The following is a 21,554-nucleotide window of genomic DNA, read 5'->3' as shown; positions in this document are numbered from 1 at the left end:
TAAAATTTTAAAAATGAGTGGAGAAGAAGAACGCTATTAAGTCTGTCTTGTGAGCTTACGATATTGCAGTACACTAAAGATTAGCTGATAATTAGAGGAACTGTCCAAACGGATAAGTTTATTGTTATAAATGATTTTAGGCTCTAAATGTATGAACACACTCGCTTGACACTTCTTCGATATATTTTCGAAATCAAAGCGTGCTTTTATGAAGATACGGTAAACATGGCACAACTCTAACGTCAAATGGGGACTGGATAGCAAGTTAAATTTTGAGTTAAAGTTATGTGCATTCGATAACTTGCTTGACCCAATCTCACCCCCATTCTTAATATTTAGACATAAGGTTGAAAATATTGATTTTTTGAATAAAAAAAGCAATGACAGCCCGCTTTTTTCGTTGCATCAACCAGGTTATACCTACAGCTAACCACTTATAAGAAAATTTATGGTTAGGTGCTTGTGTGAAACATTACGAAGGAGAAATTTTTTCAGAGTGATTCACTACCCAGTCAACCAGTGATCGTATAAGATGTTGCATAAGATGTTAAAGTGGAGGCGATATACGTACACTTTACATGCGCCTAAATGGAGGCATGCACGCATATGGCCTCCACTTTATCATCTTATGCATCATCTTATACGACTACTGGTTGTCTGGGTAGTAGTTTCATCGTATAAGTTTAGCCACAAGTTTAACAAAAAACGATTATTGCCAAACATCTTTTTCTGCATCATGACGTGTAAACACATCTCCTCTTTGAAATAATATAAAGTTTTCAATATAAATTAGCGATAGTAGATGAGCTATTTCAATTTTTATGTTTCTCCGTTTTGACCCAATCTCACCCCCAGACCCATTGTCACCCCCATCGACGGTACCTCTCCGGTCAGACTAAGGCCTGAGTGACCTCTGCTGTACATAGAAGTCATCTCCATTCTGCTCGATGCATAGCTGTGTGTCTCCAGTTCCGCACTCTCGAGAACCATTTTAGTCGAGTTGCTATCTGGCATCCTGATGACGTGACCCGCCCACCGTTGCCTCCCGATTTTCGCGGTATGGACAATGGTTGGTTCTCTCAGTAGATGATTCAGGTCGTGGTTCATTTGCCTTCTTCAATTCCCGTGTTCCATCTGCACTGCACTGTAGATGGTACGTAGTAGTTTCCGTTCGAATACTCCAAGGGCGGGTTTCTTCTCTGTACGTAGAGTCCAATCTTCGTGCCCTCCTCTATGGGCTCTACCGGTCTAATCAGCGTTTTGTAGATAGTCAACTTCGTGTGAAGGTGAACTTTGTTCGATCGCAGAGTTCAGCGAAGTCCAAAGTCAGCTCGATTTCCTGCCATAATGCGCCTCTGAATTTCTCTGCTAGTGTCGTTGTCTAACACTTACTTACTAGCAGTACCATGAAGGTTAGGCGGTTGCCTGTGTTAAGTAATCCAAGATCTGTACTACTTAAGTATTCCATAAAACTGGAGCCTCTCAAACTAATGTCTGAGCTCTCCCAGATAATAAAGGGTGATACGGTCAAAATTTGGTCACACAATTTATTTCATAACTTGAGACTGCGTACACCAATACAGCTGATTTTTGGACCAGTAATGGTGCATTATATGTAGCTTATACCATAAAATTTTCATCAAAATCGGTTTAGTATTTGCGGAGATATTGTGAATCCTGAAAACTGCAATTTTAAAATTTTGTACAAAGAGGATTAAAAAATAAGAACACATTTTTACTCTTTTATTTATAGAGCCAGAAATACTGAACCAATTTCAATGAAAATTTTTCTGTGTGTAAAGTATACATATCAAAATGTTGTGTAAAAATTTCATTGAATTTGATCCAGCCGTTACAAAGTTATATTTGTTTAGGTGGTCAAATTTTATCAAATTTTGTCAAGTCAAGTCAAATTTTGGTCACACAAATTTTTCCATAACTTTAGATTGCGTACACCAAAACAGCTGATTTTTGGATCAGTAATGGTACATTATATGTAGCTTGTACCATAAAATTTTCATCAAAATCGGTCGAGTATTTGCGGAGATATTGTTGAACCCTCAGATCTGCAATTTTAAAATTTTGTGCAAAGAGGATTCACACATTTTTACTGTTTTATTTATAGAGCCAGAGATACTTAACCGATTTCAATGAAAATTTTTCTGTATGTGATGTATGCATATCAAAATGTTGTGTAAAAATTTCATTCAATTTGATCCAGCCGTTACAAAGTTATATTTGCTGAAGTGGCACCCGGTCAGTTTTTTTCATATTCAAACTGCTACAACTTTGAAAGTATTCATACAAAATGGCTCAAAATTTTACTAAGAACGTATTTTCATAATAGTACTATACAGTAAAATTTTGATAAAAATCGGAGCAGTATTGGTAGTTCTATGATCAAAATTGTGCTTTACTGACCTTAAATTTCCGAAAATTTACTATGGAGCGCCTTTGTACAAAATTTTAAAAAGGTAGGTCGATGGTTTTATCTATATATCAACCAATACTCAATCGATTTTGATGAAAATTTTATGGTATAAGCTACATATAATGTAGCATTACTGGTCAAAAAATCAGCTGTTTTGGAGTACGCAGTCTAAAGTAATGAAAAAAAATGTGTGACCAAATTTTGACCGTATCACCCTTTATAGTGAGCATTGCAGAAACGGAGAATTGAGCTTCTCACCATACATAAATTCAGCTCATTACTTCAATTCTAGTACATCACCGATTGTGTCCTTTTAGCGGAAGGCCTTTTGAAGTGCTGTATGCGATGACTTGTTTGAAAGCATCCATAGGGGATGATTCATCATGTGGTAAATAAACCGAACAATAAATGCATTTTCTGTTCCTGTTGAGGTTTCCAACAGATACATCGATTCTTGACATTTAAGACATAGTAACAATTGCCTTGTTGACAAGCACACATGCTCGAGGCATGACACGCGAGTTTGCCATTTCATTCAAATACTGTGGAGTGTGCCCTGGTACCCCACAGGCTCCGATTGCGATTAGTCTTTTATAAGACCCCCTAACCATTAATTCCTAGGCACGGTAAGCATAAAGCCACATAACACCTTGAATTAGGGGTCACCTGATTAGTGGACTCCTACCATTGAAGCAGGCGGTCCGTAGTGCTATTATTAGCCAGTTGAACTAACCGATACCGACACTACACAGCTAATCTAGGCAGATCGAGAAAAGGAGTTAATATTGGTGATCAACTTCATGCGAGCCCGAAAAGCCGTGTGGCTACCGGGCAGTTCGTTTACTAGGAACTGCTGTGCAGCAATGTAATGATGTTACCCGGCGGAAGTTGTATGCAAACAGTTGATTTGCACATTTACATTTAGGTTTTTTTTCTTTGGGGTCCACTATAGGCGCAGGGTGTGGACCCTGCCACCAACTCATACAAAGATGTTTTAAACAGCAATGACTTTTTCATAAACACCACCCTGCCAAGTTTGATTCCTGCACAGTGAAAACATGTTCATGCACGATCAAATAAGTTATCATTATTTCAATATCTTTTCTCACTTGACAACCTAACCATAACCCTGCTCAACCTTCCAAGAAACGAGAAGTTCGTACACGATTCTTAAAAATGTTTGCCAGCAGCGAGCGCTGAAGCGTCGTATAATTCCAGTTTCCCGAATCAGGTGACTTTAATGATGTCTAATGATGGGTTAAGCGCAAAAAACGGGTGAAAATTTCGAGGCCGTAACATAATATGATAGAGACACCGATCCTACTGTTCAGTATGGTGCTCTCATTTTCATCTCATATAGAACATTTGAATAACACATTCTTGGTTGTGTTTCTTATTTTTGTGTATTGTTTGTTAGAGGTGAGTACGAAAGATAAACATAAAGAACGGAATCAATCGGTACCGTAATCGCTTTGCCTTCAAATAGGATGCATCAGGGAGCATACTTAAGGACAAACGTCTTGACATCCCGCTTCAACAGTGCATCGAAACTTCAAACGCACAAATCTCAAGAAGCAAGCTTCATATAACAGTGCATTTTATTATTCTATTCTTGCTCACTTGCAATAAGCTTAAAATAAGAAGATCAGATGCGTTGGTTTTGTTTACGTTGAGATTTGTGCCCTCGAAATCGTGAGTAGGTGCCAAAGTCGGCCATTGTGGCGGCCATGTTGAGATTCCAACAAGTCTGTCCTTAAGAGAATCAATGGCACTGTGTCCCTACATAAACCCTTGATGCATATATACACGACGCGGCATAAAAGAACCACAAAAACAATGTTAAACATATCACCATCTTCATCCTTCCCAACAGTAGTCATCGCTTGAAGTCGACCAGATTGCGTGTTTTGTCGCTTTGTGCTTTTGTGGTCAATCACATATTAGGTAAGTAAGCAAAAAGAATACAGAACCATTGAGTAACAGCGCTAACCATGCTGTTTCCTTTGTTTGTTTTAACTTGTGACAATTAAACGATCGAATCGCCATTCCGAGACGACAAGACAACAACAGTGACTTGTTTCGCTGAATACGGGATAAGCCGCGCAATCGAACACTGCGGAAACAATGTTGTCCATCCTTTGTCCTGCGACCCATGACGGATCGCCTAAGCTCAGAGTAGCACACACCAATCGGGTACTTTTCCGTCAACGTCCAGCTCGAGTGGGTTTTATGAAGGGTCGATAACATATGATCCACCCACCATGACCGCACTCACCGCCACTGCACTAGCACTCTAATCCTCATCATAATATGAGAAAGCCACCGTAAGTTGATATTTCGAAGTTCGAATTCGAACTCGTCCTATAAATGATTCATGACGGCTTCTTTATGTAGGTGGAGGCATGGCAGCATGATTGGCGCTACACGCGCCACTGGCTGCCTGCATGCATTTTCATTAGCATCAAGGGGGATCGAGTTGCGTGCGTAGGGTACTCAGCTCAGATATGATAGACTGTTTGCGCTCTCAAACCCCAGCTGTTCGGTTCATGTATGCTGTGAGATTGAGGAAGAGATCAATGCGAGAGTTTTCTGGCTTATTGTGATCAATCCACCTACCTGGTAAGTTTTTTCGCTGCCTAAGCCACGACCAGGTTGCGCTTTCTTCCAGCACAGTCTTCCTAATTCAAGCAATAATGCTTTTCACACATACATATATTAACAGGCATTACTCTCTATATATCTATGGTGTATTAAAGTTAGAAGTGGCACCACTTTTGCTGAATTATGATTCCCAAGTAACATTTTGATGACCAATTAGCCTCTACAAGGCTAATTTGAGAACTGTCATAAAACTTTATAAATTTTATTTTGGATCTACCGTCAACCATTCACCGTGGATCTAAGAGGATTCGAAGGAAATAAGGGCTGTCATTTGACACAAGTCTTATAAACATTGTTGGTGTCGCATTCAATTGCCTTCATAATAGGTTAAAATTAAAGCAATATCCACAGAAGTAGAAAAATTTTCACAAAATTCGGTGATATAGTACAATTAGTAAAGGGTAGTAGGGTCACCTAATTCCGTGGTAGGTCACCATTCACCGTGTATGAGAAATTTTATTCTACTTTGTTTAAAAATGATCAAAACAACCCTGCCAGGGGAATTTTCTTCGTTTAAATTCATTTTAAGTAATAACTTGCATGATTTTATTAGAAAAACGAATGTTCAAATTTTTGATTTTTTTTAGATATATGGGACAATATGGGGCACGGTGAATGGAGACCATTGATTTTTAGGATACCCATTTACCGTGCTTTTTTTGTTTCAATTAAAACGTACGAGTAATCGTACTTTCTTGTTAAACTTACTTCGGTAATGCAAAATACATACCTGATATGTGAATTTAATTGCTTCTTGGTGGAATAAAAACGTTACTACATTTAGTTTATCGCTTAAATCACCTTAGCGCAGTTTTCGTTTTTTTCACTATGAATGCAGTGAACAAGCAGAAACCGGCTTCATGTAAGCACACTTTAGTGTCAAAATGATACTTTTAAATGTTTCTAATAAGCGTTTTGACATGGTAACAATACATTAGTGTTGTATTGGTGAAATTGAAGGGAAATTGTCATATCATTCAATCATAATATGGAAATAATGAAAAAATATTCGAAGGCACACGGTGAATGGAGCCCCCACGGTGAATGGCGCCTTGACGGTATGATAGCTCTGAGAACCTCATTTTTTCATTTATTTAGTTCAACATCAAATTCATGATAACACTAAATCAACAATTTGCCTACATAATACACGATTTGCAGCTGCAGCTCTCCAACGCTCGCCAGCCCCAGCAGGAGAAAATAGCTGAAGAATACCAAACTCAGGTATGGAAAACCGAATACCTACAACCTGAATGAGGTATCAAGAAGCCCTGCATAAGAGGTAAAATACCTAAAATAATAACTGGTGTATATTCTGTGCATAACACGTGAATAATGAACTCAGGTATGGCAATACTTAAATAATAATCCCCTATTTTTACAAGTAGTGATTTTTCCATAATTGAAAGCAGTTCTCAACACCACACCAATAACTCTTTGAGGTATTTTATCAATACCTACAAAATACTAAAATAAGTTATTTTCAATACCTGGATAACCGACCAATACCTTGTTTTGGTATGATACCTGACTTTGGCATGCTGCAGTTATGTGTCAGTTATTAATTCCTGCTCGGGAGGTCACGCTTCACCTGGTCCGCCCATCGTGCTCTCTGCGCCCCACGCCTTCTTGTACCAACCGGATGGTAAGCAATCACCAACTTTGCAGGGTTGTTGTCCGGCATTCTTGCAACATGCCCTGCCCACCGTATCCTTCCGGCTTTGGCCACTTTCCGTAAAGTGCAACGAGCTCGTGGTTCATCCTTCTCCGCCACACACCGTTCTCCTGTACGCCGCCGAAGATCGTTTTTAGCACCCGTCGCTCGAAAACTCCGAGTGCTTGTAGGTCCTCCTCGAGCATCGTCCATGTCTCGTGTCCGTAGAGAACTACCGGTCTTATTAACGTCTTGTACATGGTACATTTGGTGCGGGAGTGAATCTTTTTTGACCGCAGTTTCTTCTGGAGCCCGTAGTAGGCCCGACTTCCGCTGATGATGCGCCTTCGTATTTCACGGCTCACGATATTGTCAGCCGTTAGCAAGGAACCGAGGTAGACGAATTCTTCTACCACCTCGAAAATATCGCCGTCTATCGTTACATTGCTGCCAAGGCTTGTCCTGTCTCGCTCAGTCCCACCTACCAGCATGTACTTTGTCTTAGCCGCATTCACCACCAGTCCGACCTGTGCTGCTTCACATTTCAGACGGGTGTACAGTTCTGCCATCGTTCCAAATGTTCTAGCAATAATATCCATGTCATCCGCAAAACAGACAAATTGGCCGGATTCCGTGAAGATCGTACCCCGGCTGTTGAGCCCGGCTCGTCACATAACACCTTCCAGGGCGATAGTAGGCAGGAAAGTCCATCGCCTTGTCATAGTCCCCGTCGAGATTGGAATGAACTGGATAGTTCACCCGAAATCCTTACGCTGTTCTGCACACCGTCCATCGTTGCTCTTATCATTCTGGTAAGCTTACCGGGAAAGCTGTTCTCGCCCATGGTTTTCCATTGCCCAGTGCGGTCGATACTGTCGTATGCCGCCTTAAAGTCGATGAACAAGTGGTGCGTTGGTGTCTATGTCTGGTGAATTAGGCTTCGGAACTCCGTCATTTCTGCCTATCAGCAGTTCTCTGTAATTAAGGTATCCCGAGTAGGTGGAAAAATCTGATGAATAGCATATTCTGCTATGATAGATTGAATTACTGAAGAGCAAAAACTGATATTGGATTGATTGATATAAGAGGTTAAAGAACAGAAATAATAGCAAAATCTAATATGGTGAACTACTCAATAATAGCTCGTTAAGATATTACAAGATCAAAATAATAGCAGACAAGATTTGTCACTTTTTCCTGGAAAAAAAAATTAAAAAAATGTCAGCATGCAGCATCGAACCTACGACCTTAGGATTCACAGGCCGCGATGCTTACCACTCAACTGTGGCTCGCTGTTGTAAATAACATAAAAATAAGAGCATGCGGTTCTTCGTTTTCACAGCTCAGAAAGGGGCACATGGCATTTCACTAACATTGAGCCATATCTATGGGTGTATGTGTTCCATTTCGTGCAGAAGAGCTAAACTTGTTCTTATGTAGAAATTTTCAGCTATTTCGACAAAAACAAAAACTGACATCATATCACTTTGAGCTATTCGTGCGATATTCATTAGATTTTTGAATAACTTATCAATATCACATCGAGCTATGACAGCAAAAAGTGTTCGATTTGAGATATGATTTAGATATTCTCGTCTACCCGGGATGACCTAAATCAAATATTCTTAGGAATAGTTTTAAAAGACTTCGAGATCGACAAAAGATACACTATGAGCTTATGTACCCTACAGAAGCGTCATGCATGCAAATATCTGTAATAACAGTTTATCTATAGCTTGATTTGAAGGTCTTGATTGGTGTAATATTGATTCCTATTACCAACAGAAATTCATTTGCAAATTACTCTTGTGTCTGGTCATCTGTAGTACCCGGAAATCAAGGCATGGCTACAATCAGAGACCTGCGGATTAATACATGATTCAGTATGAGATTACATATGTAGCTCGCATTAGTCCGAGTAAGCAACAACATGTATTTACAGTTCGTCTTCTAATTATTGAACTCAAGGCTTGATTTCCAGACTACTCTAGAAGGAACTCGAGAAAAGTCCCACAACAATATTATAGCAAATCGAAAACATAATTTGTAATCAGTAACAATTAGATATCAAATTTTGATATCAGATTATTTCAATTTAATTTGTTTTTATATTTTATTTCCATATAATGAGGGAAATTTATGCATAAATAAAGTTTTAACTTTAATGAGGGAATCTAGTTTGCGAGAACAGGTCTTGCTCCTGGGCATTTGAGGTGGGGCTAAGAGGGTTTCCAGAAAGTTCCAATAGAGCCCAACAAAAAAGGGTTTCCAAGGGGCTTCAGGGGCATTTTAAGGAGTTGTATCAGGGGATGTGAAGAGCCTTTCAAGAGCGTTATGTCAAGATTTTTTGGCGTTTTCAGGGGGATACGGGGAATTAAGGGGCATTTCAATTGTATTAAGGGGGTTTCAGGGGCATTTTAAGGGGCCTTAAGGATAATTCAAGGGATCTTAGAAGGCTTTAAATGGCGTTGCAAGGGGTTTGAGGGGCGTCTCAAGATATTTCAGAGTCATTTAAGAGAGTTTCCAGGTGTTCAAGAACATTGTAAAAGCGTTCCTAGGAAGTTTCAGGGAGTTTCAGGGAGTTTCAGGTGCGTTTCAGGGGTTTTATGGACCCTATTAAAAGCGTCCGAAGGGTTTCATAGGCATTTCTAATTGGTTATGATGATTCCCAGGGCGTTTCAATGGGATAATAGAGGATTCAGGAGCGTTTCCAGGCATTTCAGGTCCGAGATATATCAGGGTGTTTCAAGACTCCTTTAAATCAAAGGGTATTTCAGGGGCGTTTCAAAACACATGTGATGTCTCCAGGCCCGAATTAGGGATAGTAGCGCCGGGCCCGAGCGAATGCGGAGGGCTCTTGGTGAAGGGCATAAAAAATGTTTTGTTTACTAACAGTATTTGAACAATATGAAACATAAAGTTGATGTGTAATAACCAAAAAAAGGTCTTTGTGGGAGCCCCTAAAATGTGGGGGCCTGGGGCCCGGCCCCCTGGCCCTCCCGTACATCCGGCCCTGGATGGTTCTAAAAATCTTCTAGAAACCTCCTGAAATGTCTCTATTATCCCCCTGAAACCCCTGAAAACACCAAGTCTCCCTTAAACCGGATTCTGTTAAGGTTTGCTGACTTACGGGGATTACGGGGAATTCAGGGGTGTTTCAATAGTATTAACCCTCCAATACCCAATTTTTTGTTTTTGATCTAAATATCATTTTTCGTCATCTGAAATCGATTTAAACATGTTTTGGAAGATGATTCTTTTTAAATCTCGATTTCGTGAATTTCAGTTTTAGATTTTTCTAATTTTTATTTTTGAACATCCTCACACTTTTATATTTTTCCTGGAAGTCAATTTGGGGAACGGATTTTTTGAGATGAAAACATTTTGAGGTTTTATGATTATTGTTGAAATATTATTATTTTTTTTTCACAGAAAAAAATATTTTCCGTGTAATTTTATGGAAAATAATTTTAGAGTGTATTCGATTCCATTAAACTGTTAAACAAGGATAGAATGATTTGGGAAAAATTTAAAATATGTTAATTGTAGCGATTCAATACAAAATAAACAATGACTTCTAAAAGGTGACTAAAACACCAATTTTTCAATGATTTTTAAAAAATGTAAATGCGCTTAAAAACACACCAAAAACCATTTTGAGATATACAGAACAGTCCTTAATATCAACCAAAAATATAAAAAATTTGATTTTCCACGAAACAAAAATTACAAAAATGCTCAAACTATACCCCGTCTTAAGACAGGATTTGGTATTAGAGGGTTAAGGAAGTTGCAGGTACGTTTTAAGGGACTTTAAAGGCAATTCAGAGGGTCTCAGAAGCCTTTGAAGAGCATTTAAAGGGGTTTGAGGGGTGTTTCAAGGCATTTCAAATACATTTCAGGAAATTTCAGGGGGTTTCCGGAACATTTTCCCAGAGGTTTTAGGGGCGTTTCAAGGAGTTTTCAGGTGCGTTTCAGAGGATATCTGGAGACTATTAAAGGCGTCCAAAGGGGTTGATGATTTCAAGAGCTTTTCGAGGCATTTCAGGACACGGTCGTGTAAGGGGGTTTCAAAAATACCCAAAATCAAAGGGCAATTCAGGGACGTTACCAAATATACTGTGATGGGGTCACGGAAAATCCTCTGAAATTTCATGAAATGTCTCCTAAACTCCCCTAAAACCCACATGGACCCTATGTAACACACTTGCGACACTTTGTAACGCCTCTGAATCTCGCCCTCGGGAACCCCCGAAAAAGTACCTGTAACGCCTCTCAAACCCATCGAAAATCCTCTGAAACTCTCTGCAATGCTTTCGAAAACCCCCTCAGACCCCCGAAAACTCCCACTGAAATCTCCTGGTACCCTGCTGAAACCCCTTGACACCCCTTGAAACGCCCCTGCAACCTCCCTTTATAATTATCATTATTAAATTTTCTTTTGCACAATATTGGAAGAATGGTAAAAACGTATTATACTTGGATTTTTTTTCTTTAATTAAACTACATTTGTTTATCTTGTCGTATCATTCTCTCCCCCTTCTCAAATGATTTAAATCGGCAAAAAAAAAAACTAGTGTATCAGAAGGGTAATATTGAAGCAAAAACCAATATTTATTAAATTTAAATATGAATAGTTTAACCCTCGAGCAGTTGCGTCTTCAACCACCTTCAGCGACACCACGCTCACGCTGTGTACCACATAAGCGTGCATTTTTCACGGTGCGTGTACTCAGTACACGACGCGACCGCTCCCGGGTTAATGGGGCTCTTATTGACATCATAGAAGATATAGGACTAGGATTTGATTCTACGGTATAACTAAAGTAACCTTCTCTCGGTTGCACCGAGTTGCTCTCAGTCCAGACTAAGACACTCACTGGCTTTGTTCAGAGTTTCTGGTCATTTTGAGTGCAATCAACCCACGTATGTGGCAACCCTAATCCAACCTAATGCATCTGACAGGAGCCAACATCTATCGTGTATCCACAATGGAATCCTTTGTGGATACACAAATGTTTACATACAACATGTTGGATTCTAAAAGATGGCGTCCTCGCACCCTGGTGAATCAACCACCTTCCGCAAAACCATCGTAACTCACTGACACTGGCGTACACAAGCAAACCGCAATGTACCCAATATACTCTGCTGCTGCGATTAGCTCTCACATGTTTCCACAAACCGACTAACCACACAACGTATCAACCGGGCTAGTCGACGGCGGCTGGCGGCAGTCTCCATGCGCGACGGCGATAATGCGCCCCATCGCTCGAGCTCATTCAGTATTCATCGTGAGTCGACAGTGCGCGGATCGTCGCGGAAGTTGCGCGCGCGCTTCGATTCCCAACCCGTTTCCGTGGTCTGCTCACTCAGCTGCGCTGCATTTTCTGCACTGTATGAATGCAGTCTGCGTCCGAATAGAATATTGTAATAGAAGAGTTTGACCTAGGCGGTGGCTGGTTGGTTGTGCAGTGAAATCGCGAGATACTTCAGCTCGTTGGGTGTAATTAATCACACAAGTGCAAGTGCGACTTTCTTTTGTTCATCTGGTCGCGATCAGTAGGGAAGTTCTGTTTGAAGAGTTCGGTTGGCGACAGCTCGAGTGTTCTTATCGGTACGAAACGACGCGAAGAAATATGGATGGTGTTGGAGTTCTGGCAAGGTCGCTTTCGGGCAGCTGCTGACCTAATTCGAAGCATTTTCTCCCCGCTTGGTTCGTTGGAGTTGAATGGTTGTAGCTGGGAAAAGTGGCGACGACAGGCCAGTTCTGCGACAGGCTCTCCGATTTCAATGTCGTTGAGCCCACGCTTGGATGGTAGAGAGGGGCTTAAGACAACATCGCCGCTCAGATCAGGTTCCAAGTCCACGGCAACCAAACCGCGACAGCAACGGGGAAGATTACCGCAGGGAACAGCCGAGAATCGAAACGATAAGATATTGTGAGTTATTTCAGTTTGTGAAAATAATTGCATCCAAGTGTGGCCGCACCAGAGGTAGCGTGAATCAGATTAACAAGTCAAGGAGAGCCCGTACAGTGCAGTGCACCGCGTGTCGGTTGTTGTAAGGCAAGTTACGGTAGATTAAGGTGGACAGAAGCCTGGTGGTTGTATTTTTAGAACCGCGGATTCCGTCGAGTGAACTAGTGTGGTGAAAAATTTCCGTCTCAATTTGCGACAGTCCGCAAGAATCCGTGCAATCTCGAGCAAAAGAACGCGAATGTTTGTTGTGAAAGAGGCTGAAGAACAAGCGAAGAAGTGAAAGTTCAATATCCCCCGAGTTCGAGATGGCGGAGTCGTACGAGATGTGCGAGACGAGCAGCAGCAGCACGAGCAACACTGTGGACGATAGCCCTAGTGGGAGCAGCCGGAGGATTGCTCCGCTGGCCGTCGAGGAGGAAGTGACACAATTCAAGGAAGCGGAATTGATGATCCAGGTGATGGACCAGGACGAAGCAGCTACTGGGTTGGTGGCAAAACGTCCAATTACCTTGGGTTTGCCCCCGTTGAAGATGCCCCTTACTCATCCGGGATTCGATCGTAGTCCCAGTATGGGAGGGGGATCCACTGCGTCTTCCTTGGCCGCTGCGCGGCTGTTCAAACCGGTTACCATCAGCTTCAAGGATCTTTCCTACTCGGTGCGGAATGGTATCTTTCGAAAAGGTTAGTATGGTTTGCGTGAGTAGATACTTTTCAAAGGTCGTCAAAGGTGTTAAACACTTTGATGTGGAATGATTGTTGACAAGCAAGTTTTAATGGTCATTCTGAAAAAAAAAAAATCTTTGTGAGCCTTATTTTGTCTTCACTTATGTGACAAATATTATCCATAATATTTAGATATAAACTTCTTCTTTTTTCACACTCACCTGTTGCATTACATCCCTACTGGGACAGAGCTTACTACTCCACCTTTACATTCTCTTGCATTTATATATCGTGTGGTAAACGTATAACCATAACACCCAACATCTCATATATCATACCTTCAGAAATTCCACCATAGATTCCAGTGATGAATTTCTTTGGTATTCTTCAAAAAATATTCCTGATATTCCTTCACAAGTTCATGCTCAGACCTTGTCTGAGGAATTTTCACAGATATTGCTCCAGGGTTTCTTGTTGGGATACTTTCAGGAATGTCTACTGGCATTCTTCCGCAAATTCTACCTCCGGGGAATTACAAGGAGTTGCTTCTTTGTTTATCGTGAAATATTACTAAAAGTTCGGTAGAAAATGGTTTACAGCGATAATAGATATTTCTTAAAATCTATGCGAGATGCCCAACTTCGGAAGTTGGGTTCTACAAAGCGCATCCAGATACGAATTGAACGCATAACTTTCGAAGTTAGGTAGGGTATCGCACCACTTGGGCGGTGGCTTCTATATTCGTCTGTTTTCCACTATAACTCAGTTCAAATTTGACTGAGTTATAGTGGAAAACGGGGCTGGATCACAAAATCCGAGGCCATACTGTCCCGGTCTTTAAGTCGCGTTTTTTTTTTGCGAAATAACGTCCAAAACCTTGGATGCGTCATAATATCCTATGTGCCTTCTTTCCTTGGACTTCGTGCCGTATCTGTATGTTCGGACTTTATGCCTCGAAAAAAATGTGCCATAAAGTCCTGGGACATTATGGCCTCGGACGTTATGATACTGCGTCGTGGAAAACAGACGAATATATAAGTGGCGCAATTCTCTATCTCGCATAGATTAAAAAAAAAAACAATTTTCGGTGCATTTTCTCACTTTTTACCGCGCTGACAATACTATGCGGGATCCCTATAAGGATTTTTCTTGGGGTTCTTGTAAGGATTTCTTCAGAAATTTCTCTAGATTATCATAAGACCTTCCTTCCTGCTCCATTATGGAGGAGTTTTTGCTGAGACATCTCCTTGCTTGGATTTCTTCAGAAATACTTACAGATATTCCTTTTGAGGATTTCTACAGAAATTTCTCCATATATGGCTTCTACATATTTTTTTAGAAATCCTCTATAATTGACAGTAAATTTTCTGGGGATTACTCCAGTAACTTATCCAAATGCAGATCTAAGAGCTCCTTTCGAAATTTAATTAAAAATCCCCATAGCGATTCTTTAAGGGATTGTGATGGCTATTGTTAGAAACGAGCTTTTCCAATATTGACACCACCGCTCACAGTATCACTTGTGCATCGTAGACACACAATAGAGGTTACCACTTTGAAAATCATCGTGGATAGGCAGAGATAACGGAGCCATTTTGAGCAAACCTTTATTCGTTAACAGCTAAAGCTCAAGGTGAAACTGTATGCATTTATTTACATTTTGGTTTTTGATTTTTATTAGATAATGAAGCAAAAACCATTTTAAAATAAAATTCCTTAACCCTTTGAAGCCGGAGGGGTCATATATGACCCCAACATAGAAACGGCTGTATAAATTCACCCATTCGATAAAACAGAATACTGTCTACGGCAAAGTTGTTGCAAATTGAGTCCTTTATTAGGGAAAAATGGGGATATTTGTATTTCGGACTTTATTGATAACCTAGAACATCTTGAACACCATGAAATTTAGGAGAACGAAATAATTGACATACCAGTTGTTCTAAAAGCTAAACATGGATGTGGGTTTCGTTTATATGTATCCATTTAGCCTTCGTCAAGAAGATCAAAAGGTATTTTATATTCTGGGATGTTCTAGGTGTTCCAAACTGTCCTATAGTGAAGTCCATCGAATCAACAAGAATAATTTTATGTATTTTCGCCACAAATAATAGCATAGTATAGGATCCGTGAGGCTCTTGACATCTATAATGTCATTTATTGGCACAATAGGGATATTCCAGATCAGCCAAACTACCTTGGATTTCAGGGCTTCAGGTCTACACTCGTAACAGTATCCATATCTCTTATACTGAGTAACGCTGCATAATCAACCGCAGTTACTGGAGCAATCTGAAGTCTCTTTTTTTTATTATTATAAACCCTTGGGACATTCAGGGTCGTCCAAACTGTTCTCTAATGAAGCCCTTCAAATCTACAAGAATAATTTTATGTATTTTACTTTGGAGTTCAGGACTTCAGGTCTACACTCGTAACAACAGCCATATCTGTTATACTGAATATCGTTGCATATTTATCCATGGTTACTGGACCAATCTTAAGTCTACTTTTTCATTACCTTTATAAACCTATAAACCTTTTGTATAAACCTTTGCGTCATTCACGGTCGTCCAAACCATAAATAATAGCATAGTATAATCTGCTGAGATCCGCGAAGCTCATGAAATCTCAAATATCATTCAGAGACACTATGGGAACGTTCCAGGTCAGCCAAACTATCTATGAGTTCAGAACTACACTCAGTTCAGGTCTACACTCGTAACATAAGCTATATCTGACATACTGAGTAACGTTTCATAATCAATCGCGGCGACTGGACCAACCTGAAGTCTACTGTATATTATAATGAACCTTTAGGACATTGAGGATCGTCCAAACTATCCTGAAGTTTAGCTCTTGATAGTAACAGTAGTTAGTCTCACAATAAACTTTAGACTGTAATCTGTAATCCCCCTGGCGTATCATGAGTCATTTCAAGATAGTTTTGTGATACACCAGTTTTGGGGCTTCGTGGCCGTACGGCTAGTGTCATCAAGCATTTAGCCGCAATGTGCTGAGGAGCGCGGGTTCGATTCCCGCCGCAGCTGTTTTTGGCTGTGCCACAGGGCGTTGCATGCTAGTCCGTTGTTTAGTGTCGTGCTTCCTTCAAAGAGCGAAAAGCTCACTGGAAGCATTGAACGTGTCCGTTTTTTGTTTTTTTTTAACAACACTATTCCGGAGGCCATAGGGGCCATCCATTAAGTACGTCACGATCTTAGGGGGGAGGGAGGGTTTGTGAAAGTGTGACAAGCAGTGTTTTAAGTATAGGAAAAACCCGTTCGAAGGGGGGAGTGGGGGGGGGGGGTCGAAAATTCCTGACGTACTTAATGGATGCTCCCATAGCTACAGGTGCAACAAACTGCCCATTGTAAAAAGGCAGTTTGTTACAAGTTGGCATATTTGATTAAAAGCAGCAGTTGAATGTTTTTGAGTGTCCAAATTTACTTTGGTCAATCAATTAGCATTGAATCGATTTGGCCTAGATCCACTCGCCACTGCGAGCATAACAAGCCACAATAGCCCTGACATTGAATACTTTTCAAGTTCAAGGGGAGAAAACTTTGCATACACCATATGCGACAATATTTATAAACACTCTTCCTCTAGAACGATCACCGATAGTTTGGCGTTTAGCTGAGAGTTGTTTATGTTTGGAGAAATATCGATCGGACGCGCGATCAAAACGCAATGCGTGTTGCAAGCGACAGTCCGTCTTGGGTTTTCTTTTTGTTCTTCCATTTAGAACAGATTACCTCTTACGGAACGTGGCCTATGTATCGATGGATAAAGACAGGAATCCATCTACTGATTCATTTAAGGCATAGGTTTAGCCACTCGTTCAAGGCGAGAACCTGGGGTAAGGAACAATCGGTCCGACTGTGATTATGAGTATTCGTGCTACAGAGGTTCTCGAACGAATTTGAGTACGAGACATTTTCTTCATATATTTGAGTACGAATCAGTCAATTGGGAAACATCATTTACATCACGGATTAGATCTTATCCCCACCACTTTGTATTAAAGTTTGGGTCCAAACTTATTTTATTTGTAGTGGAATTTTATTTATGGATAGGGGTTGCAAATATGGACTAGAATACCCCACCATATTTCACGGATAAATATTCCGAAGTTGAACGAATATGAACCCGATCTCTCCCTTCCATTCATCACGGATAAATATTCCGAAGTTTAACGAATACAGATCCGATCTCTCCCTTCCATTCATCACGGATAAATATTCCGAAGTTTAACGAATACAGATCCGATCTCTCCCTTCCATTTGTCACGGATAAATATTCCGAAGTTAAACCGATTTCTCCCCACCACTATTTGAGGATATTTTGTAGGACTCGTATCCCGATCAAGACCGATCGTGGATCCGATCTCTCTCTTTCATTCGTCACGGATAAAAATTCCGAAGTTGACCCGATCTCTCCCCACCATTTTTTTTAGGGACCCGAATTATCCCGATGCTGAACGAAAACTTTTTTTCGTCATGGATAATTATCTCGGACGTGGTCGGATTGAAAAATAGAAAAGGCCCCTTTAGGGTCGGACTTCATGAGGATGGTTTGCCTTCAAATTATAAAATGATGGGTTCGATTTTTATGGGAACACAAGGGATATGGAATGATGTTTAGTTTTTAAGGACGAGAAAAACTATCGGTTTGAAAATATACTTTTGGTGTGTAGAAACGGGTTGGGTTCCAATAGAATCGAAGTTTCATTAGATTTGAATATTTGTTTTTAACTCGCCATGAAAAATCAAAGTTTATCCCGAGCTCAAGATTTTTTCTAGGCGCAGGGGCGGAAACGCATGCAAGTTCGGGGGGAAAATTTTGGAATGCGATTGGTCAAATGAACCGTTTGAGTTCATGTAATCAACCAAAAGGGGAAATATGATGAATATGATTGGTCAAATGATTCTCTTTGATTCAAAAAGACATCATATGGGGAAACAGCACAAATGAAAGAAGGATATATGCACATCTCTTTCCAGCTCAGGAACTCCAGGATTCTTTTCTGATTCCAGAGTGGGGATGATTGAAAAGTGTAGTGCATATGTATTGTAATGAGAGTTGATGTGTAGGTTGAAATCTTAGGATATAAAAACCGCTGCCGGACCCTTGATCGAGGAAGTGCTTAGAATTTTTTTAAGAGTTGTTATTAAGAAGTTGAGTTATTTAGGGAGTTCTTAGTAAGTGATATTGAAGTGTATAGTGAAGACTAGGAAGTTCGTTTTTATTTTGTGAAAAAAAAAAGAAGAAAAACAGGAAGAGTAATCATTAAGCTCCTGAAAATCTGCACATGGAAAACGCAGCTAAGTATAAGAACTAATAAATAACCTATTTTAAGGATTCATTTAGCTTTTCCACAAAATATCACATCCGAAAAGTACATTTTTTAATTTTTTTTACAATCGCTCGAGATTGGGGCGGTTACACAGGTCTACACTTGTGATAATAGCTTTTGCCCCTACGTTAACGGGTTACATAATCCACTGTACTTACCAAAGCAGTTAGAGGAACAATACGCGTTGTTATATATTTTTGGGATATTATGGGCTCCTTACTGTTAAGAAACTTAGTTGATAAAAACAACCACTGTAACTTTCAGAAGACTTGCTGGACATGATAGATTACGAATCGTAGCTTTCAATGAAAGAAGTTACCGTTACACCCGTAGACTTCAGGATCTATACTCAAGAACAGTTTGGATGACCTATGATATCCCAACTGGTACTGGTACTGTCTATTAAAATATCAGACGACTTACTGGACATGATAGATTACAAATCGTACCTTTGTATAATGAAAAAAGTTACCGTAACACCCGTAGGTTTTAGGATCTAAACTCAAGAACAGTTTGGATGACCTAAGATAGCCCGACTGATCTGATATTGTCTATTTACTTTTAAGAAGACTTACTGGACATGATAGATTACAAATCATAGCTTTGTATAATGAAAGCAGTTACAGTTACACCTGTAGACTTTAGGATCAAAAATCAAGAACAGTTTGGATGACCTAGGATATTCAGAAAAAATATTCCGCATAATATTCTACCGTTTTTATACTATTGAATACCAAAACTACAGAAAAACGTAGAAAAAACTCCAGAATAACGCTTGGAAAACATCCGGCTTCAAAAAGTTAAAAAATGGGTTTGGACTAATAAAAAGCAGGAAAAAAAGTCAGCAGGTACCTTGATCCTTCCTCTAAATGTGTATGAATACCGATTATTAAAAAAGTGCTTCATTGTTTAATAAAAAAAATAATCAAAAATAATTCTCTTGTTACCGAAACCATGAAAAAAAAGGAAAACAGAATATAGTAATTGGGAAGGGATTTCCAATATAACTGCTTAAGGAATTACCAAACGATTTTCGAAGAACATTCCAGAAAATTTCCCAAAGGTATATTACTGATGAACTGCTCAAATAAATTTTCAAATCCAAATTCAAATTATCGAAGAAATTTTGAATGTTGTTTCCAAAAAAGGTCTAAAAAAGTTTCCGATATTTTTTTCCAAAAAAAAAAATAACATCGAAAAATCCTCAAAGATGCTTGTCTGAGCACAGCAATTATCAATGGAATTGTCAATTAAATTGAAAAAAAATCGGAATATGTTCCGAAGGAATTGCTGAAGACATTAAAAAAAAATGCTGCAGAATTTCCCACAAGAATTTACACAGAAATTGCCGAAGGAATCCATAGAAGTATTTCGTGAATTCCATCTCCATTCCCGACTAATTCTTAAAAGTATTGATAAAGAAATTCCCGAAGAAATTCCAGAAAATTCCCCAACTAATTGTCGAAGAAGCTCTCGTAATAACTTGCGAAGAGCTTGCCGGAAAAATGTTTAAAACAATTGCCAAGCAACTTCCAAATGATCTGTTGAAGTAGTTTCTAAAGAAATTACCGATGAAATTTTCAAACGATATGCCGAAAGATTGTTTGAGAAAAATTTCAGAACGAGATCCAATGGAATTTCCAAAAACATTTCAAAGCCGTCACAGAGGGATTCTTTAAAGGAGTTGCCAGAGGAATTCAGAAGGTACCAGGAAGTCTCAGGGGAATTAAAGGGGGTCTCAATTGAGTCTCAAAGAGTCTGAAGGGGTTCCATGGGCTCCAAGAAGTCTCTGAGGCGTTTTAGGGGGTCTCAGAGACGCTCAAGGGAGTTTCGTAACCATTTCAGGGGATCCGAAGGGGTTTCAGGGGGTCTCAGGGGTGTTTCAAGGGCTTCCTGGAGGTTTCAGTCGGCGAGCCGAACAGTAATTTTTACCAGTATCGTCGTAATGATTTCATCGTCATGGGCATTGTTACAGACTACTACACTACACTCATGCTACATTTGATCCATGAATGTAGTTTGCCTTGAATGCAGCTTATGGTACCATGGTTGTAAAACCAATCAGGATGATGGGAGTATGAACTGACTGCTTCAAATGCAAACCTGGAGTTCCGTTGGCTCTAAAAACTCATGCGGGCCACTCGATAATCGGAAGAATGAGAATATGGGACATTGATTTCCGGAGCATGTTTCATGGATGTTTTCGGGGATCTGAAGGGGTTTTTGAAGGCAATGCAGAATCTCTCTTTGGACTTTCGACGGGTTTTGCAGGCGTGACAGGTGCGATCTGGGATGTTTTGGAGGGTCTCAATTACACATGTCACATGGAATCCGTGGACCCCAAGTAACATTTTATTGACCAATTAGTTTTGTGGAGCATTTGAAAACCGTCATAAAACCTAATACCTTTTATTTTGGTATTATGTCGGTTCTAACAACCTCTCCTAGTCTATTTGACTAAAAATAGTTAGTTGGGAGGTTTTAGGGAGATTTCGAAGGCATTTAAGCATTCGCAAAAAACACTTGAAACACCTTCAAACGCCCCAGAAACCTCCGTAATCTAGTAATCAGAATCAATTTGAATTGCCCCTGAAATCCTTTGGTACGCCTTTAAGAGCATGAATGAGCAAATCCAAGGATGGCCGTTACAATGACTCTGCAAATACCGAAATCATGGATCTCGTTATCCAAAAAACTTACACAGCTGAAACTGCTGCTCATTGCTGGCTCATTCATGGTTAACATTGAGTAGCACTTTCAGCTTCGTGTATTTTGTGGATGAGGCGAGTCAAAAAAGCACCTGGACGCGCT

The 21,554-nt window shown here is 40.0% G+C and overlaps 2 protein-coding genes across 2 annotated transcripts in view; one reads left to right on the top strand and one right to left on the bottom strand.

Moving 5' to 3' along the window:
* Positions 1 to 7,828: 7,828 nt before the first annotated feature.
* LOC134287428 (uncharacterized) overlaps positions 7,829 to 21,554 on the bottom strand; it is a 140,263-nt gene continuing 126,537 nt past the window's right edge. Inside the window, exon 2 of the mRNA XM_062849237.1 lies at positions 7,829 to 8,356. Within this exon, the coding sequence (XP_062705221.1) occupies positions 8,343 to 8,356 (14 nt within the window). The 3' untranslated portion in view covers positions 7,829 to 8,342. The remainder of the gene's footprint in view (positions 8,357 to 21,554) is intronic.
* LOC109429978 (ATP-binding cassette subfamily G member 4) overlaps positions 11,993 to 21,554 on the top strand; it is a 110,349-nt gene continuing 100,787 nt past the window's right edge. Inside the window, exon 1 of the mRNA XM_019705986.3 lies at positions 11,993 to 13,408. Coding sequence (XP_019561531.2) covers positions 13,033 to 13,408 — 376 coding nt within the window. The 5' untranslated portion in view covers positions 11,993 to 13,032. The remainder of the gene's footprint in view (positions 13,409 to 21,554) is intronic.

The sequence above is a fragment of the Aedes albopictus genome, chromosome 2 (genome assembly GCF_035046485.1).
Source record: "Aedes albopictus strain Foshan chromosome 2, AalbF5, whole genome shotgun sequence".
Taxonomy (NCBI): domain Eukaryota; kingdom Metazoa; phylum Arthropoda; class Insecta; order Diptera; family Culicidae; genus Aedes; species Aedes albopictus.
The sequence above is the reverse complement of the archived record's forward strand: the minus strand, read 5'-3'. Positions and strand labels throughout refer to the sequence as shown.